Source organism: Ursus arctos, chromosome Y (genome assembly GCF_023065955.2).
Source record: "Ursus arctos isolate Adak ecotype North America chromosome Y, UrsArc2.0, whole genome shotgun sequence".
NCBI classification, from domain to species: domain Eukaryota; kingdom Metazoa; phylum Chordata; class Mammalia; order Carnivora; family Ursidae; genus Ursus; species Ursus arctos.
In genome coordinates, this window is record NC_079874.1 from 29,309,343 (window position 1) to 29,330,293 (window position 20,951).

At 42.3% G+C, this 20,951-nt stretch overlaps 1 protein-coding gene across 1 annotated transcript; it reads right to left on the minus strand.

Moving 5' to 3' along the window:
• Positions 1-1,203: 1,203 nt before the first annotated feature.
• Positions 1,204-20,606, minus strand: LOC130544287 (arylsulfatase H). The gene is made up of 11 exons (XM_057315356.1): positions 20,584-20,606; positions 18,697-18,846; positions 16,586-16,707; positions 14,401-14,526; positions 13,341-13,764; positions 11,966-12,102; positions 7,323-7,457; positions 4,475-4,637; positions 3,353-3,474; positions 1,419-1,782; positions 1,204-1,261 (listed from the first exon to the last, which is right to left on the minus strand). The coding sequence occupies exons 1-11, from the start codon at positions 20,604-20,606 to the stop codon at positions 1,204-1,206; spliced, it is 1,824 nt and encodes a 607-aa protein (XP_057171339.1).
• Between the last annotated feature and the right edge of the window lie 345 nt (positions 20,607-20,951).

Below are 20,951 nucleotides of genomic sequence, written 5' to 3' on the forward strand. Positions count from 1 at the left end.
ATACTAAGCAAAATTTTAATTTTTTAAAGCAAATTTTAATTTAATTATTTTAACACAAAGGCTATGTTCATTTCAGCTTACCTGGACTTGAAATAAAGAACATTATCAGATATACAGAGATAAATTACATAATGATCAAAGGTTCAATTCATCAGGAAAATAATTGTTTAAAAAACTCCTAATACCAGAGAGTTTCAAAATACATGAAAGCAGGATTAAAAGGATAAAAACTCCAAAATAATTGTTGTCTATGTTTTTAAAATTTTCACCATCATTATCAAATAACTTAAGTGGGTAACTCTGGGTTGACAGTTTTCTCTTAATAATTTGAGGAGATTATTCTGTTGTTTTGTGGCTTCCCTTGGGGCCATTAGCAAATCTACTTTTGTTTTAATAATTTTTATTTCTTAGGAAGTCTGATGTTTCCCTCTGATTGATTTAAAGATCTTTTGTTGGTCTTTTGTAATCTGCAGTTTTCCTGTGATTATTCAAGGTATGGATTTATTTTTGTTTATGATGCTTAGAATCGTTTTCTAAGTATGCTTCCTGAATGCTTTTCATCAATTAAAAACATTTTTCATCCATTTTTCCCTGTTTCAAATATTGCCTCTTCTCTATGCTTCCTACTCTTTACTTCATGGACTATGATGAATTACAAGGGACAACAATTACAACATTCATTACAATAACATTGATTGAGTGCTTACTGTATATACAGTGATTTCAGGTGAATTAATGCATATAATGCTCACAGCTCCTCCATGCAATAGATACCGGTTTCCCCCATTTTACACATGAAAACACCAAGACACAACAAGTCCTCCCCAATCAAAAGTTAGCAGGAAGAAGAACCGAGACGTATAGACAGGCATTTTGTAAGACAGGAAGAGAAGGAAAGAAGACAAGACAGGAAATCGAGGAGTGGAAATGAGTGTGACATCACTTCCAGCGTTATGTACACCATCTGCTTCAGGCTGAAACAAAATACTTATCATCACTGATGATAAAAATAAGATGTCTGGGTTGAGGACCCGCAAGTGGAAGTTTCTACCATTACCACATAGAAACAATGCCATCAGACCTACTACTTCTAATCGTCTTCTAAGAACCACAGATCCATAAGAAGCTGCAGACGGTCACCTTGGTCTATCTTTTTGCTTGAACAATGACACAATTATCTAAAAACATGACACCACAAAAGCTCTACTCTAGGTACACGGTATCCAGGTCCATGTTTACTTCATTGAGCTCCCGGACATGACTGGAAGAAAGAACTAAAATCTGAGGGTTTAAAAAAAAACGGTGGAGGGCATAATTATTTGCCCCACATGGAAGGAATGAGTCAGCTGAGAGTTGTTCCCATGACCTCGGTTAACAGTGTGTTGGTGGTGGGTAACAAGTGTCCCCTTTCTGCTCACCAAGCAGTGGAGAGGATGTCATCTTCTTTGTTACACCCACAAAAGGGGAAAGTCCCACAGCAGGGCTGCAGCCATGGTTTCCAAATGGTGTTGAACACGGAGAACTGCTGTGGGACAGGTGTGAGAGTCCTGCGATGCTCTTTGATGGCCGCCTCGATTTTCTTGACCACCAAGTCAAATAGTGCTTCATTGTCAGGGTTAAGAAGACGGGCCTCAGAAGGGTCTCTGGAGATGTCGAAGAGCAGTGGAGGGTCGTGGTAAGTGACATCGCCAGAACACGAACACATTCCACTTCCATAGCAGGCGCCAGCTCCATCTGGAGAAAACTTGGGGGTCACGAAATGGACCTTCCACACGGTTGCACCTGGAAAACAGGACTCCATTGGAAGGCCATATTTCTTTTCATTTTAGGACTCTTTCCATGGAAGATACATTTCTCAAACACTTTCACCAACAACTGATAATTTTTTTGAGTTTATTTTTTTAAGATTTAATTTGTTTGTTTTAGAGAGAGAGAGAAGGCATGACCAGGGGGAGGGGCAGAGGAAGAAGCAGACTCCCTGCTGAGCAGGGAGGCTGATGTGGGGCTCCATCCCAGGACCCTGAGATCATGACCTGAGCCAAAGGCAGATGCTTAGCCAAATAAGCCACCCAGGCACCCATGATCCTGGAAATTCTAACTCCTATCACTACTTTTCTCCAACGTGGCATAGGCAAAGTGGAAAATTTTCTAAGGCTAAATACCACTTTCAGGTCTGATACTGACAAAGGTGATTTGGCAGGATCCATCATCCCTTGTTCTTTTCTTCCTCCCTCTGTCCCTCTTTCTCTCTTTTTCCCTTCCTTGTTTCCTTTCTTTCTTCCTGCATAAGTGGTTAGTAGTTCTATTTCCAAAGATCAATTTTAGATGGGAAACATTGTGTTTCTCAGCCTCTGATCAATGAGGCTTACAAGGAAGTCTGTGGGTGGGGTTTTGCAGAAAGGCTATGCTTTTCTAATAAAATTGGGCTAAATCACCTAACTCAGTCCTTTACCCCCTTTGCACTCTCTCTCTCTCTCTCTCTCTCCTGCATGGAGTGCAGAGGTGATGGCTGGAGAAACAGCAGCCACTTTGCAACCAGAGCATTAGAAGGAGCATGAGAATGAAAACTGGCATGCCAAAGAGGGCTGAGTGGAAATAGAGAAGGACAGACCATGGTCATGGTGTTGAGCACTGTACCAGCTCTGTGCTTCTAACTTCTGAAATCCTTATTATGAAAATGTAAGTAAAATTCTATTTGTTTAACCCTCTGTAGTTAAATTTGGGAAGACTTTGTTGTTGAGGGAGCTGTTTTGTTTTGTTACTTACCATTGACCTTGCCCCTAACTGATACAGAATCTAGAAGGAAGAGTCTTTTGTTGGATTGTTCTTGTTTTATGAGGGAGACCCATCCACACTGACCTGACGAATGGATCACACCACAAGTCGTGGGTCCCAATGGGAGAAAAATCCATATCTTTTTTGAAATTAAGTTAAGTCCCATCAAGTAAGAATTCTGGTGTCTACAGATGTAAGGAAACGAATATCTCTTGTTAATTTATATTTGTTTCCACGAATCCTATAGCATGAAGGTAAGGGAGAGATGATTAATTGGAAGGGGATAGTAACTGCTATGTGGGTTACACTGCAGACTTTACTCCTTGTTGCTATTTATTTCAGTGTCCTTCGTTGTAGATATTCATATCTTTTCTCTCTCTTTCTGACATATTCATGCACACGAGCTCACATGTCTCTAAAATCTACCACAAACCAATGACTGCTTAACTAACTTCCCTAGGGAAAAACAACCATCATGGCTGGGTGGTGTTTGTACACAGCCCAACTTCCCCCAAGAGGATGAGGAAAGGGCTTTGTCTTTATTACGTTCCCACACGTCTGCCATTTTCATACTCACAGTCCTTCTGATGCCACCTGGCTGTGTGCAGGTAGACCCCACAGTAGTGGAAGAGGAACTCATGCTCCGAGTGCGACACCCTGCCTTCCAGCAACGGCATTAGGTTCCGGCCATCAATAACTCTTAGGAGAGAGGGAGAGATGCAGGAAGTGGTGAAGTAAGCATGGTTTGGTCACACATATTATGACAGGAGGAGGAGGAGGGAGGAAAGGGGAAGGAGGAAGAAGATGGTGAAGAAGGAGGGGGAGGAGGAGGAGGAAAAGAAGAAGAATGAGGAGGAGGAGGAAAAGGAGAGGAATGAGGAGGAGGAGAAGAAGAAAAAGAAGGAGGAGAAGAGAGAAGAGAGAAGAAGAAGAAGAGGGAGAAGAAGGAGAAGAAGGAGAAAAGGAGGAGAAGGAAGGAAAGAAGAAGGAGGAGGAGGAGGGGAAGGAGGGGGAGGGAAGGGAAGAAAAGGAAAAGACTTAAAAAAAAACTTACTACACATCTTCACTCATTTTATATCAAAAAGAAAAAAAAACCCAGAAAATGAGGTAAATCTCACACAATTTCTAAGACAGTAGGGGAGGTGTCTTAGCTATTGTTCTGATAGCTTGTAAGATACTATGGGTGAGTGTCACAGATTAGAAAATTCAGGTCTTGACACTCATTTGATTCAAATAAAACCCCACCACAGAGGAACAGATACTAGTCCTCACACATGGAATTTAACTATTAGAGCATGAAATGCATTTGTTCATCTTAAAGCCCATAGAGAAATAAGACATAATTCATCACACATCCATTGACACGTACTTACTTTTATTCCGTAATGCACCTAATAAATATTTGCTTAATGGTCTAGGTGTTGTGGGGGATATACAACTCAATGAGGGTTGATCCCAACCATGAGGACAACCAAGCCTGTGTCTGCGTAAGTATGAGAGACAAAGTAGAACGTATTCTAATAGGGAAACAGACAAGCTATGCCACCATTCATTAAGGGGAGAAAGATGGCCTCTGGCCATATTAGCAGATCACTGAAAATTCAGTAATACACCACACATACACACAGCACGTTCGCAGATGTATCCAAGGCTATGTCGGTATATCTGCCTAGGTTCGGAACAAGCACTGTTTCCATACCTGTCCTGGGGCAGTATCCCTCCGCCTATATAAGACAGTGTCGGGTAAATGTCCATCAGGCTCGTGGGTTCGTCAATCACTTTCCCAGCCTCCAGGACTGTCGGCCACCGGAATATTCCTGGGACACGAATGCCCCCTTCCCATCCGCCCATCCCCTTGCCACCTAAAACCAAAGATGAAAGTCAAAGATGAAGTCAAGTCAACCATATCTCTCCACTCCGTTGGAAATTACATCTAGATGGGACGTTTTCTGTCGCTTGCCAAATTCACGGCCAGTGTGCTACATTCACACACGGAGAGAGATACAGACAACCTGAGATAGATTTCTTGCCTTCCAGGAGTTGAAACTCGACTTCTGAACGTCCGGCCATCAAGTGACAAACCCAACTATAATAAATAAAAACAAGTGCCGTCCTAATACAATGTGTTATTTTATGCCAGTGAGTGCCACCAAGTTTCACTATTATGAGAAAAGAGAACATTCTGAAAGCTGGCAAATCTGCAGTCTTTATTGGAATCACACTGGGGTCTAAAAGGTGGATAAGTCAATGAGGCTCCAAGTAAGACTGGAGAAATATGTTCTACCTGGGCCATGCTGATCCTTGAGAGAAACTAAGGAACTTGGATTTTATTCTGGATCCCCCATATGGACGAAGACAGAGGGGTCATAAAAACATGAATGGTGCAGATGCGGAGAAAGCGTTGAGATCCCATCTCAGACAAAGGACATTTCAGGTGTTTCTGAGCACAAAATAGATGAGCCCATGCTTTAGGACCTATCCTGAGGTCAAGATGTTCATTGCAGAATAGAGATACAGTCCTAAGCCAAATGACATAGTCAAGATCATACAGACTCTTTATGGGAAAACAATGGGATTCTCTAGGTGGGGTGGGGGGAAACTCTTCCAAAGTAGAACAAACATGAAATGTTCATGGAACACCTTTTACGTGCTGGTCACTCTGGCAGTATGAATTACAAAGAAAAGACAAGACGGGGTCTCTACACGGGAGGGTAGAGGGGAAAACATTTAGGACAAAGACTCCGGTCTAGCCAGTGTCCAAAGCCATCCCAGCTCACCAGCACTATTCTGTCTGGAAAACGTAACAAGCTCCCTGCACTGAATATGTTTGTACACCAATATGCAACAAACAAAAAAGCAAACATAAACCCACCTTGCCATTTTCATGGTCATATTTAATGGCCAGCAAGTCTAATTAGACCTACAAGTCTAATCAACTACCCAGACACCCAAATTTGTCTGTCAAAGGGACTCAGCTCCTCTTGGTGAGCTGGAGGCCAGTTCCAAAGGTAAAAACTGCTCACGACAATTGTACCATGCCTCTTTGCGAGGTATGCGAACACTGTTTTTAGAGTAGTGGTTTTATGCACACACAACCCCCCACTACACACACCCATACACATACACAAGCAATGTCACTATTAAAATCGTCGCATCTCATTTGATGGCATATATAATGGCATATATTAATTTTATTACACAACTTTTCTACTAGGCTTGCCATCAATTTGGTCTACGCTAATTAACAGTCTGTCTACAGCAAGCTGACATGACCTGCCAGAAAAGGTGAATATATTTAGGAGCTCACTTGCTGTCAATCACAGTATATAACGTTTCTATTACATCTATCTATCTACAATCTATCCATCTATCAATCACCTATCTATCATTTATCTATCTATGTATCTAAGGATCGACCAATGTATCTACCATCTATCTACCTATTCATTTATCTATCATGTCTTTGCAACCAGCCATCCAACCATCTATCTATCCATCTATCTATTATCTATCTATTCCAGCCATCCATCCATCCACCCATCCATCCATCCATCCATCCAATCATCTATCTATCTATCTATCTATCTATCTATCTATCTATCTATCTATCATCTCTCTATTCCATCCATCCATCCATCCATCCATCCATCCATCCATCCATCCAATCATCTATCTATCTATCTATCTATCTATCTATCTATCTATCTATCATCTATCTATTCCATCCATCTATCCATCATCCATCCATCCATCCATCCACCCATCCATCCATTCAATCATCCATCTATCCATCTATCATCTCTCTATTCCATCCATCCATCCATCCATCCATCCATCCATCCATCCATCATCTACCTATCGATCTTCAATTGTTTCATAAAGTACAAGGAACTCCTAAAGTTCTGATTTTACATCTAAGAAGTCAGAAGAATCCACTCACAATGAGGAGAAAGGCACCCACTCCAAATGAACAACTCCTTCCCTGATCATTTCACAGTGTTTGAAGCATAGTGATAACATAGTTGATTTCATTCCATTAACAACCTGGATTTGGGTACTCAGGTGAGTATTATCCCAGAACAAGTGGTTCTCAACTGGAGAGGACTTTGGCCCCAGGGACACTGGGCAATGTCTGGAGACAGTTTTGGTTGTCACTATTTTGATGAGGAGGGGAGTTGTAGGTGCTCCTGGCAACTCTAGGGTGAAGACCAGGGACACTGCTCAGTGCCCTACAGTGCCCAGAACGCCCCACATCAGAGTCATCCAGCCCCAAATGTTCAGAATGCCAAGCCTGAGAGCTCTCCTTCAGATGGTCATTGGAACCCTCTGCATTTGCACTCAAGAGGCTCTCATTACTTCAGGCATTTTTGTCTTACATTCGCAGACATTGCCCCAAACCTTGCACCTCTTTCCATCTAGTTTCATAAGAGACTATAACTCCCACACAAATCTCCAAACCGAATTTGCAAATGAACGCACGTGCAGGCAAAACGAAGTAGACACCACTGAGGTATTGAACCAAAACACAGGGATTCTCTGCACATCACCTTTGTAGACCCCATTGAAGCCGCCCAGCTGGACCTCGCCTTCCTGCACCTCCAGGCGACCCCCGTTGTCTGAGGTGAAGTACACCAGCGTGTGGTTGGCCAGGCGCTCCCGGTCCAAGGTCTCCAGGATCCTACCTGGTCGGGGGGAAGCAAGAAACTCTCACCTTTCACCATGGACCACTGTCAGTCCATGACTTGATTATTATTAGGCATGTGTGAGCACAACAGTATAATTCAGGGTTATTTTATTGTATAGGCGCTATATATATAATATATAATATATAATAAATCATGATTATTTATATATATAAATATATAATGTATAACATACATTATAATATAATATATTATATATAATATATATAATAATGATTATTTACTAATCACATATATAATAAATACATAATAAATCATGATTAATATATATTATATAATATATATTTTTATATATAATATATAATAAATCATGATTATTTACTCTAATACATGTGTAGTATATATAAGCATTCTATATAGTAGAGACATAAATATATCCTATATGCCATAGAATACATACACTAGTGTACAATATGAAATTGAGCTTTATATGTTGATAATTATTTACTACATATTTTACATTATATAATATTTTATGTATGTATATAAAAGCATATATTCAGTATAAATACATAATAAATACTAAATATAGAATATAAATTATATCTAATAATATGATAAAAATATAATTATATTTAAAAATATAAAAGGTGTTTCTATATTATAATGTATTTGTAAATAATAAATTGTGATACATGATATATACTATATGATAAATATATTATTTGTATGTAAATATATAAAATATAATTTATGTATTAAATCCTGTATACTTTTTATATTATGAATATTATATGGCAATATGTAATATATGGTATGCAAATATGCAATATATGATATGTAAGTATAATGAAAGTTTTATAACTATAAATTTATAATTAATAACATATTATTTTTAATAAAGATTTTACTTATTTATTTGACAAACAGACACAGTGAGAGAGGGAACACAAGCAGGGGGAGTAGGAGAGGGAGAAGCAGGCACCCCGCTGAGGAGGGAGCCCAATACAGGACTCGATCCCAGGACCCTGGGATCATGACCTGAGCTGAAGGCAGACGCTTAACGACTGAGCCACCCAGGTGCCTTATCTTAAAATATTATATTAAATATATAATATAATCCATTATACAATATAAATAATATAATAAAATATTGTATAATGTTTGATAATTATATATATTATATAATAGTATTATATAATGGTTACTTATTATATAATACTAATAGATAATATCTTATCATGTAATATGTAATTTTATTATATAACATTTAATCTATCATTTTAGTTTGTAATAAATTTTCTTACGTAATATTTTTAAAAAAACATAATATATATAAAATATAATACACACTACATGTAAGAAATATATATTATATAATGTATAAGAAAATATGTTTATTTAACAAATTATGTAATAATGTATACACACATTACATATGTACACTACATATACACGTACAATATTTTAGAAAGTATGAACTAGTATGTAGCATACAGCACCATCATCACTCAAAATTCAAACAACCATTAAATATTAGTTCTGCCCGTTAAAAGAAACTTAACAAACACTAATAAAACAGAGAAGACAGTTTAAAAGCTGACATGTCTGGGCATAAATCCGCAGAGTCACACCCTCGATCCAGACAGCATGAGCCCCACCCCGTAAAGGATGCGTATCCCCACGTCCCTCTGAAGGTCGCATCTGACTTGCAAGTTATTCTTGCTGGTCAGCTTGTAGTTAAGCGTCTGAGCATAATGAATACTTGTAGACTGAGCAAGCATCGTGCTGATGTGTGGATGATCTCTTCAGGGGACAAAGGGCTTTTTTTTTTCTTTTAAATATTTCATTTACTTATTTGTCAGAGCAAGAGAGAGCAAAAGCAGGGGGAGCAGCAGGCAGAGGGAGAAGCAGACACCCCGCTGAGGAGGGAACCCAATGCAGGACTCGATCCCAGGACCCTGAGATCATGACCTGAGCCAAAGGCAGATGCTTCACCCACTGAGCCCCCAGGCATCTGGAGGACAAACGGTTTTTTGTTTTTTTTTTTTGTTTTTTTTTTATTAATAATGATTTTTTATTATATTATGTTAGTCACCATACAGTACATCCCCGGTTTTCGATGTAAGGCTCGATGATTCATTAGTTGTGTATAACACCCAGTGCACCATGCAATATGTGCCCTCCTTACTACCCATCACCGGTCTATCCCATTCCCCCACCCCCCTCCCCTCCGTAGCCCTCAGTTTGTTTCTCATAGTCCATAGTCTCTCAAGGACAAAGGGTTTTTGAAAAAAACAAGTAGAAAGCTGATCTAGCCACATCCCAAACTACCCTGATTTAATTTCTGATTCCAGCTGGACGTTCCCCCTGGGCTTCTTAATGTCACCCCAAGGTCTTACCATTCAGCGTGACACCCTCCACCACAATCTTGTGCCGCTCAAACATGGAAAGACAACGTGGCCAGGTGCAAAGAAAGCTTATTTAAGCATAAACTCATTAACCTTTCTGTTTCCTTGTTTAAAAGTGATTTGTTTTGGAAGCCACATTGGCCATTTTTTAGAAACGTTGCAGCTAGAAATTAATATATTTTAAAGCCCAGATTTTGTAAGAGAAAGATTATTATGGCTTCTTGGTAAGAGAATAATTACATGTGAACTATCCATTCTCACTAGAGCTAGCTATCGTATTTAGCATAAAGGTTATTTGTAACTTATACCAAGTACATAAAATACACGTGAATCCTTTCAGTTTTGGGAAATACATATATGCAAGCTTCTGCGTATGCAATGTATAAAACATGTAGAAACGTGTGTACATATCTATGTGCATATCGCAACAGAAGAATCATAAAATCTCTTACAAGACAAAAATACAAGGAAAGAAGGCAAGAATGAAAAGCCGCGAAAGTATGTTTTTAAAGTACAAGTGCCCTCGAGTAGAGAATTTAAAATATCGCTTAACGCTTGCGGCCCTCAGAGGATTTGCTTTGCAAGTCATTCTGAGGACAGCACTCTTATGGCTTCTTCCTGAAAAGGTTAACTTAGGAAATGAGCTTAAGTTTTAGGCTTCTATTGCCAAGTAGAAACACACACACACACACACACACACACACACACACACACATACAAAAGACACCTGTCTGATTTTTGATCTGCCTCTGGTTTTGATACGACTTTCATAAGCCATGAAGGGAAGAAAAAAAACACAGCGTATTGAGAAAATGTCACGCAGAGAAATACCTACTTTCCATTTCTCCCATATAAACGATATTACGCTGGGAATACCGTTAAAAGTATTACTAAATGCTGTTAATAGTACTTACAGAGCACCTGCATCTCGTAATTACATAGAGCACAGAATAAACCTCATTAGCTCTTCGTGGCAAACTGTGCATAGAAACATGGTCACAACGTCTTTTTGCATAAAACTGCTCGCAAGATACAAATGCAGCAAAACGCCTTGCTTCCAAAGCAGAGTATCCTGGACCATAATAGACATCAAGGAAAGAAACCATCATCTTACAACTACACTAAAGTTACAATGTTAGAGCTTCTTTTTACTGTAGCAGGTTTCAGTGTTCGTCTGTATCTAGCAGGGAATTAAAAAATACATATATATTGTAGTATGCACATATAGCCATAGAAACAGTATATGTGTATGTATCCATATATGAACATTATATTTAATGTGCATGAGTAGATTTAAAATAATAATTTAAATTAATTATATTCTTAATTGGTTTAATATTAATAGATATTAAATGCATGTTTTCATAGACCTAATATATATAAAAGTCACATTTTTATATTTAAGAAACTTAAAAAATTTAAAATTCTGTGACTATTAGTTGAGGTGGTTCTGCACAGAACCCTTTTCAGCATCTTGCAGTAGTAGAAGAAAAAAACAAATTAGCGCATGCTTCGAAAGTAAAATACGCTTTTTGAGATGAAGAAATACTGCATCATGTCCAATCGAGGGAAAATGCTGTTTGGAATGCACGATGAGTTGTTTTATTGATATGCATGTGGTCCTCCCTCCCCTCCCCACCTGTCTCTGCGGCAGCCCCCATCCTCATTTATGACCCTTTGTGTTCGTTTTCACATTGACCCTTATGACTTTGACACAAATGGCTTCGGTTGAGGTAAATTCCCTCCTGCATTCCTAAGCACGTCTCCTAAAAGTGAACTAATGAGAAAAACACATTTCCTTTTATATCCATCAAAATGATGGAGAAGGGGAGTATCCTTTACAAAGTAACGTCATCAGTTTTGAACAGTCTTTATTTTAAAGATGGGAAAATCCCGTATGTATCATTGGGACTGTTTTCTTGGGGGAATAGTCATGATTTTGCTGCACCTACAGCCAGATTTTGATTCAGTTCCTAGGAACAAATGCTTACTCACTGCCCAAGGTCCGCAAGGGCACCTAACACACTGAGCCATCCAGGCATCCTGGGGACAAAGGGTTTTTGAAAAAAGCAAATATGCATTCACTTTCTCGAGCCCATGCATCAGTTACTTAACGTTCCTTTTCTCGACACTTACCCACCATCCAGTCCATTTCTTCGACATTATCGCCATAGAGTCCGTATTTACTGTGCCCCACAAACTTGTCTTTGGTGATCAGCGGAGTGTGGACATGCAGGAAGGACACAAAGAGGAGGAAGGGGCTGCGTTTATACCTGAGGGGTGGAATGTGAACTGAGTTATCATCACAAACAAAGGCGTTATCTCCACTGGGATAGGATTCCGCATCCTCTGAAAGATCTCGCAACAGTTGATAGAGGTTGTCTATGTCCTTACGTGACCGATGCCACTCACGAGAGTAAACAATAGAACAGAAGGACATCAGCGGAAAGGCCGTGAGCAGGAATAAAGAATATCGGGACATTTGCATTAGCAACAAAATAATGAGTGCAGTCTGTCTTCTGAAGGAAGACTTCTTCATTCCTTCCTCTTCCTCTTCCTCCTCTATGATATCTGGGACATAAACGTGATGGCCGGAGCTTTGGCATTAACTTTGGGCCATGAGGCTGCTTGCACAGAACCACAGGTAGCAAGATAGAAGGAGCTAACGTGTTAATACGTCTTGTTTGTTGTGTTCTGCATTTCAATGTCACATTGAGCCATTTAAGATTCCTCCTTCACACGCTTTCACAACTGGGCATTATAGAGGGGGAAGGGCATAGAGATTGGGTGTGTTCTGTCAACAACAGCCATGGGAGTGACGAGCAGACCTGAGTGACTGCATTCTGACCGTTGTGTTAGAGCAAAGAATCAAAGCCTATGAGTGCATGAGATCCCATTGTCGGATGCATTAACCCCACAGAGTTATGCCTTTTTCTCTTCTGTCCACTCCCCTGTACCCCATTCACACCAGGTCAATGAGCGTCCACACCCACAATTGAATCTGCTTCTAGTTAGTAACCTAGAAGGGAGCTGGTATGCAAAGACTGTTACCTTCATGCCCACGTGGCTTCTACTGAACACATAAAACTTCAAATTAGGTATCTATACATAGACCCCCTCCCTCATCATTCGTGGATGCAGAAGTATTTTCGGGCTGCTTCTAAGGCACACCAAAATCAACATCAATCCCAAAGGCTGAATCCATTTAGACCCCAATCCATATTGAAGCGATATGGATCAAGCTACAGGGATTCCGATTTTTCTAAAAAAGAGTGACCACAAGTTATTTCCTTACCGTTTCCGTGTTTACAATCTGCAGGAAATTGAACGCTCAATTTTATTCTAAGGAGAAAGTGTAGTATAGGGCAAATATCACACACACACATGCATTTGCACACACACACACACACACACACACACAAGAACGCCCACATCCCCAAGATAACCCCGACTTCTCCGGAACACAAGCGAAATTCCCACCCAAGGACTCGGGCTGGAAATGACTCCATACCTGTCGATAAAGGCGAGAGCCTCCTTGAGCATAAGGGAAGCCACTCGGTCCTCCTGCATCGGCTGCTGGATGATTTCGTGGTTCCTCATAAGAACGCAATTCCAACGCCGAGTAAACCCGTAACTGGAGTACCAGGAAAGGAAAAACAGGAAGGCAAGAAGGGCGAAGGTGACGATGACCTTCCACGGAACGGAGAACCAGCGGGTGAACTTGGGGATAAGGAGCAGGAGGGGGACGAGGCTGAGCGCCGCCGTGGAGATCCAGAGTTTGACCCGTAGCCAGCGGTGCAGCTCTGGTGTCTTGGACGTCTGGCAATCACTGATCAGGCCAAAGGGCAGCCCATAGAAGTAGTCGAACCCATGGTTGAGGGGGTGGTAGCAGTGATCGTCCCGAGAGGCGCAGCTCAAACCTTGGTGCCACTTGCCTACAGGAGAAACAAAATGGCAGCAGACACGTCCACCTGTTTCTAAACGTGGGCTTCGTTTCACAAAAGTTAACTACGACTTGACCTCCCTTGCCATTGGGGTATCTTCTTGGTACCACAGTCACCTCCCTGGGGGATGCTGAGAAGGTTCCCATATTTGTCACCAATACTGCTTTCCCTAAGCCCTGCATCTTTCAGACTAAAACAGGGCAGCAGAAACCCCTTTGCTAAATCTTTAAAAAAATAAATAAATAAATAAATAAAAATTAAATAAATAAATTTAAAATTTAAATTAAAATTTAAATAAAATTTGAATTTAATTAAAAAAATGCATTCACTTCTCTGCTAGTAATGATGTTATAAAAATAGTATACCCCCGCCTCACCCCCTACAGAGTATTCCATCTGGTGAGAGCAATAGGTGAGCCCATTTGCTTTCATTGGCATGATTCTGCCAATACCCTGCTCGAGATACCAAAGGTCCTGAATACTCATGCATTAGATCCCTACCCCGCGTGTCTCCTCTCAACAGGAGGTCAGCTGGTGTGGGTTCAGCTGACGTCCCAGGAGGGCTAAGTGCCAGCGAAAGTGTATGTGCATGAGCGTGCTTCCGAGTTCAGAGTCCTGCGGGCCATACCTATGAGCCCCGTGCGGTAGCCGCGGTGCTGCAACACCTTAGCGAAAGTCGTCTCATTGGTGGGCAGACCGCCTGAGCCTCCAAGCCAGGTGAGCACACGGTTCAGGTTGAAGGGAGACGCCATTCCTGAAGTCAAAGAAGGAGGCCCCCCATGAGTCCCACGGTCCCTCTTTCATGACACTCATGACAAACTCCTAGATTCATTCTCCTCTCCTTGAAGTGTCTCCTACTGAGCCTTCACCATTCTGTTCTTTCCCTAACATTTCCTTGCTTTTTGGTCTCTCTCTAGCCTGTCCTCACATCTGTCAAATGCAGATGTTCTGTAGGGATCAGGATCACCAGCTCAATACACGACGCCCAGTCACGCTGGAATTTCATATGAACAATGAATGGCTTCTTAGTCCAGGATGCCCCACACGTTGCACGGGGCATACTTGTCCTAAAAATCCAGTCATTGATGTTTCGAAATTCAAATGTAACTGCATGGGTCTTTGGATGATATCCTTTGATCTCGGTTCTGAACTTTGATCCCATCTTGCTACATGGTGAGAAACCCACATCTTCTCCAGACCCTCCTCTGAAGCTGAGGTCCTATTAGACGTCTCTGTACCTAGGGATCCGGATCTCAACATGACCAACACAGAGTCCGTGGTTATCGTACTTCAAACATGCCTCAACAGAGGACGCCATAACCCCCTCAGCTACCCAGTGCACAAGTTCCTTTGGGATCCTCCCTCTCAGTCAGCCACACGTCTTCTATCCAATCCTCTGTCAAGTCCTGATAACTGTACCCTGGTAAACAGTTTGGATATTTGTCTCCAATGCCATAGCTTTGGAGCAGAGATTCAGCTGGGTTGTGCTATGATGTCTACCAGCTCGATCTCTGTCTACCATCCCAGCACCTTCTGAAGAACCCTTCCAACCCATGTCCCTCCCCTGGGCAAACCTCATCACTGTCTGTGCATCACCCTCTGTTGAAATCTAAATCTGGGGTAGAACTTACACAGCGTTTGGTAATCTGAGACGACTGATTATTGCTGTGGCTACCTCATTCGTCTAGCACACTCATGCCTGACTGCATTGTCTGTGCATGCCGCTTCCTCTGCTGAGCACACCCTCCCTCCTGACTCCTCACATTTCAAGGAACATCATCCAGAAGGACTTTCCTGGGATGCTATAGGGGCCCCTATGGGCTTCCTGTGCCCAATAACTATTCTTCCTTGCATCTCAACCACTGGAACACTTTCATCTTGAGATGCATATGTCCTACTTACGTTACAACTAACAAGAATAAACCTATAAATGAAAGGCATCACACAAACACGCACAATTAATTTAAAAAATCAAAACATGTTAAAATAGTATTGTGATCCAATTGGCTTCTTGTTTTTCCGTTTTCAACAGAAACAGATACCTTAAAAAGGATGCCTTTTGCCAAGTCCTAAAAGACAGAAGCTTACCTATCGTTTTCAAGAAGAGTGGTTACATCTTTTAATTAATTATAAATAAATTTATAGATGTTAGTGTGTGTATAAAAAATTGATGGAGCAGAACTTTGATCCCATCTTGCTACATGGTGAGAAACCCACGTCTCCTCTAGACCCTCCTCTGAAGTTGAGGTCCTATCTAGATGTCTCTATATTTAGGTAGAAACTTAGAAACTTAGGGATCGGGAATATTAGTAACTCCTACATCATAAAAGATTCCATATGTTGTGGCTGAGTATAGAAATTGATACTCATAATGTTGATTCTACAACATCATGTTGTGTGTGTGTGAGAGAGAGAATATATATGAGTCTCCTTCTTTTCCATGATCTTCCCAAGATCTCCGTCTGATTCCAATCACATCCCCAGACACTGGACAGACCCACTTTTCATGAAACTATGACAAGCTCTCTACTAGCTTGAACACAAGAGGAGCATTTTGAAGGCTCTGACTACAAGTACTTGCAAATCCTACAAGCAGCTGGGAAATTGCAAACCCTTCATTCTATGCACACAGGTGAGCAGGCTTCGTGGCCCCTGGCAAGTTTCAGCTCTGCAGGCATAGCAACAGGACCCCCATTTGCATGTAGATTCTTAATAACCTAAGTGACCTTTTGAGAACCCTTACAAACAGTAACAAAAAATAAAGAAGAAAGCATGACAGAAAGACAACATTGTCTTGCATTGCCCTTCCCCACCTGATCGGATGGGGTACCGGCCCGTCAGGAAGGCAGCCCGACTCGGGGTGCCGACGGAGGCAGCTGCCAGGTGCTGGGTGAGCCTCACACCCTCGCTGGCCAGGCGGTCAATATTCGGCGTGCTGCGGACAGAAGGAGGGTTCAGCGTGCGGGTTTCTAATTTTCAACAAAACAAAGGAGATTGAAAGCCACCCTGCGTTGAGCCCTACTGACTCTGTTCCAGTAAACCTAAAATAGATGCATTTTAAGCTTCCATCCATCTACCTGTTTAGATGCCTCCTCATTGGTCGCAAGGAAATGGAAAGCAGACTTTAAAACAATATATCTTCAGGCAAAACAATTGCAGACTAATATAGGTCCACGGGTGTAATTAAACTATAATCCGTCTGAGCTCATAGGCATTTAGATGCACACGTTAGCCCGTTTGCTCATATGATATTCCTGAAATAAAGGGGTGATTTGGATTACATAAAATTTCACTGTATTTCTTATAGTAAAATGTATCTTTTTTAAAAATAACCAAATAGTGACATTTTGGAGTTTAATTTACTACCCACATTGCTCATCTCGTATTTTAAGGTCTCCAAAATTTTTTTAGAGCATCCATAGAATATAGGCTCACACAGGTGTTTTTAGCAAATCCCATAAACTAAGGTATCCCGAGTCTGAATAACACGTGAATGACATACTAGTCTCACAACCCCACAGCAATATGATGGGGGACAGAGCCTTATACCGCCAAACACTCTCCGATCTGTGTGGGGGAGAGTCTGTGTGCAGCCTGATATTTTGTACAGGTAGAGTCAGTGTCCGGTTGAGAGGGACAGGACCAGGCTCTCAAGCAGTGTCTCCTGCCTTACCCATTACTTCCCCGTGGGAATTAAATAGGGAAACCAAGGTGCTCGTGTAGACCTTAAATGCCTTTAAGAGGACCAGCTCCTTTCAAAGTCCAAAAATATGCTTAAAATACAGGACTATTCCAGGAGCCACATTCCAAGGAGAAACGATGGTGTTTAAATTCACGCTAAGACGCACCTTGTGTTTGCACATGAATGAGATTTGTCTGGTGCTGGGGAGCAAGGACATACAGAAGGATCGTGGTCACCAAAGGCTTCGAAATAATTCAGGGAAGACCCTGAAAAACTCTAATATCATCGGCCTCTGCCGTGGAATATTACTCAGTTGCAGACAGAAAGGAAGGAGTGATACTTGCTACCCCATCGTTGAAAACACGATGCTCGGTGAAAGAAGCCAGACACAAAAGGGCACATAAGGCGTGCTATGGGCTGAATGGAGGTTCCCCAAAATTCATAAGTAGGAGTCCTATCCCTCAGGACCTCGGAATGGGACTGTTTCTGGAGGTGGGGTCGTTAAAGAGGAAACTGAGTGAAAACAAAGTCGGGGTGGGTCCTAATGCAACAGGAGTAGGGTCCTTATAAGAAGACGAGATGAGGGATGACCACGTGAGGACACAGGGAGAACACGGGGTCTACACACCAGGGAGAGCGGCTTTGGGAGGAACCGGACTCGGCCCCGCCTAGATCTCAGACTTGCAGCATCCAGGACCGGGAGGGAATACATGTGTGTTGTGGAAGCCACTCAGGATGTGACATAAGTTATGGCGGCCCTAGCACGGTATTACATTATATGATTCAGTGCATATGAAATTTCCAGAATGAGCCAATCCCAAGAGACAGAGAGCAGATCAGTGGTTGTAGGAGCTGTGGGATGAGGGCTGAGGGATGAGGCTACCGGTACTAGGTGTGGGGTTGCCTTTTGGGGACGATACGAAAGTTCTGGAAGCAGACAGAGGGGATGGATGTACAACCCTGTGCATGGGCTCCACGCCTCTGAACAGTGTCCTTTCCGTGGGTCACAAAGGTGCGTGCTGTGTTATGGGTATCTCACCACAAAACCACAACAGCAACCTACCAGACCCAGAGGCCAGGATGCCAAGTGCCATCCTGAGGTTTTGCAGCCTTCCTAGGCCGACCTCGGCTATTCCCGGTGCTCACGGGCCGCCAAGGCCCGCCGCTCCCCTGCCAGGACCCAGGTGCTCCCGCGGGCCAGAGGCGCCCCCCTCCACAGCCAGGCAGGGGCAGCTTCTTTACCTCACTGTGTTATTATCATAGCAGCACAGGTCCCCCACCCCGAGGTCGTCCGCCATCAGCAGCACGATGTTGGGCCTGGAGTTCCTCGTCACGAACGCTGCGCTCAGGCCCCCAAGCCAACAGCACAGGCATACTGACAGCCGGCAGGTCCTGGAAGCATTGAGGGACGTGACAAACACAGCAACACACACTGTCAATCCGTGTTTGCATCGCGGGCCACTGAAAATACAACATCACGCTCTCTTACCAATTCCCGCTACACAGGGAAGCTGGACTGCTTTACTCCGAAACCAGAATTCTTTTTATTTCATTTCATTTATTTATTTTTATTTATTCTTAAAAGATTTCATTTATTTTTTTGAGGCAGAGAGAGAGAACACGAGTGCAGGGAGGATCAGAGGGAGAGAGACAACCAGACTCCCCTGGGGGGCAGAGAGCCTCATGCAGGACTCGATCCCAGGACCCCAAGACCATGACCGGAGCAAAAGGCAGACGCTTAACCGACTGAGCCACCCAAGTGCCCCCAGAATATTTTTATAAAGTCCTATTCTCTGTTAACATAGTACAGCATACACATTAATATTCTATGCCTTGTGATAGTGAAATTCTTATAACTTTCCCAATGGTTTCATGATAGGAGACCCTTTAAAAGAAGCACTAATTGCATTTAAACTTAAGTGCAAGGCCTAGTAATTTGCTTTATTTGAATAAAAAATGTAAACAAAATAGAAAATTGGAGGCAAATCGCCAGCGAGTCTGGCTTTTTTTTTCTTTTTGATGCTTAGTTGTACTTTTTAGTACATTAAAATATATATTTAAAGTAACATTCATTTAACACCTGAAAAAGGAAAATTAACATACGTATATATGTTACTAAATGTTAGGCTGTATAGAGACTCATGCATTTGAAATTGCTAAATGCTATCATATGCTCAGAAAAGCATGACAGCCTTGACGGACATTCGCTCCAAGTTAAGGACTACTATCTCGTGCTCAAGACTGGTTCTCCATCCCCAAATTCCATCCAATCCATTCCAAGCACTGTTCGCTGTACCTCAAAAAATGCATCTTAGGGGCGCTTGGGTGGCACAGCGGTTGAGCGTCTGCCTTCGGCTCAGGGCATGATCCCAGCGTTCTGGGATCGAGCCCCACATCAGGCTCCTCTGCTGGGAGCCTGCTTCTTCCTCTCCCACTCCCCCTGCTTGTGTTCCCTCTCTCGCTGACTGTCTCTCTCTCTGTCGAATAAATAAATAAAATCTTTTTAAAAAAATGCGTCTTAAATCCAGCTGCATCCATCCACCTACACCCCCATCATGGCAGTCCAAGGAAGTCATGGCATGTCTCACTTGGATATCTCAAAACTCTCCTAAATGGCCTGTCCTGTCCCATTTTTGTGGCTTGGGCTCTAAAATGTGGCCAAGCTGAGCAACTGTATCAATGTATAAATCTGGTTGCAATTCTCCCTCACCACGTCCAACGGCTTCCCATTGCGCCATGATTGCCAAGCCTCACCAATGGCGCTCTTTGCTGTTCTATCATTCTTTCCTCTCACTACCCACCCCCCAGCCTTGGCTCGTCCATGGTCATCCTTAAAATCCCTACAACGATCCTTGACGTCGGACCTTGGGCAACTCCCGTCTCTGCAATATCCCGCCTTTCACCCTATGAATTAGCACACGTGCCCTCATTCCTAAGGTAAGCATCGTTTCCTCTGAAAAGCCATCCTGTGGGACACCAGCAACCCACAGCCCCTGGCGCACCCCTCATTGTCCTTAGCAGGTGTCAGGCAGTAGACCAAACATCAGCCAGGGTGAGGAACACTGGGATGGAGAACCCTTCTCTCCGGGATGCAGAGAAAGAGGAAGGTTTACGAAGTCGCCTCCTTACCAGGTGTAGATTGGCTGCTTCATGACTGCGTATTCTGCTCCCCTAGGGAAGAAAAAGAAAAACCAGAGCAGCTGCAGAGCTGACATTACTCTCAGAGCCAGGCGCTTGATCCAAAGTGTTAAAGAACCTATTCATGTGGTCATCCTCTCCATTCTTCACAGCTAACTGCAACCAAGTCATGTCCGTGCAGAGAGAATGTGACAGAGAACACGCATGACCCAGTCATTTCTGGGTAGACGTCATGGCAGATTTCCAGCACGTGATGTGAATATGGCAACAAAAACCCTTCATGGCAGAGACACGAAATCAAGAAGTCATCCACGAATGGGCATGTGTCCCCTGACAATTTGTATCACGCATACGGTATG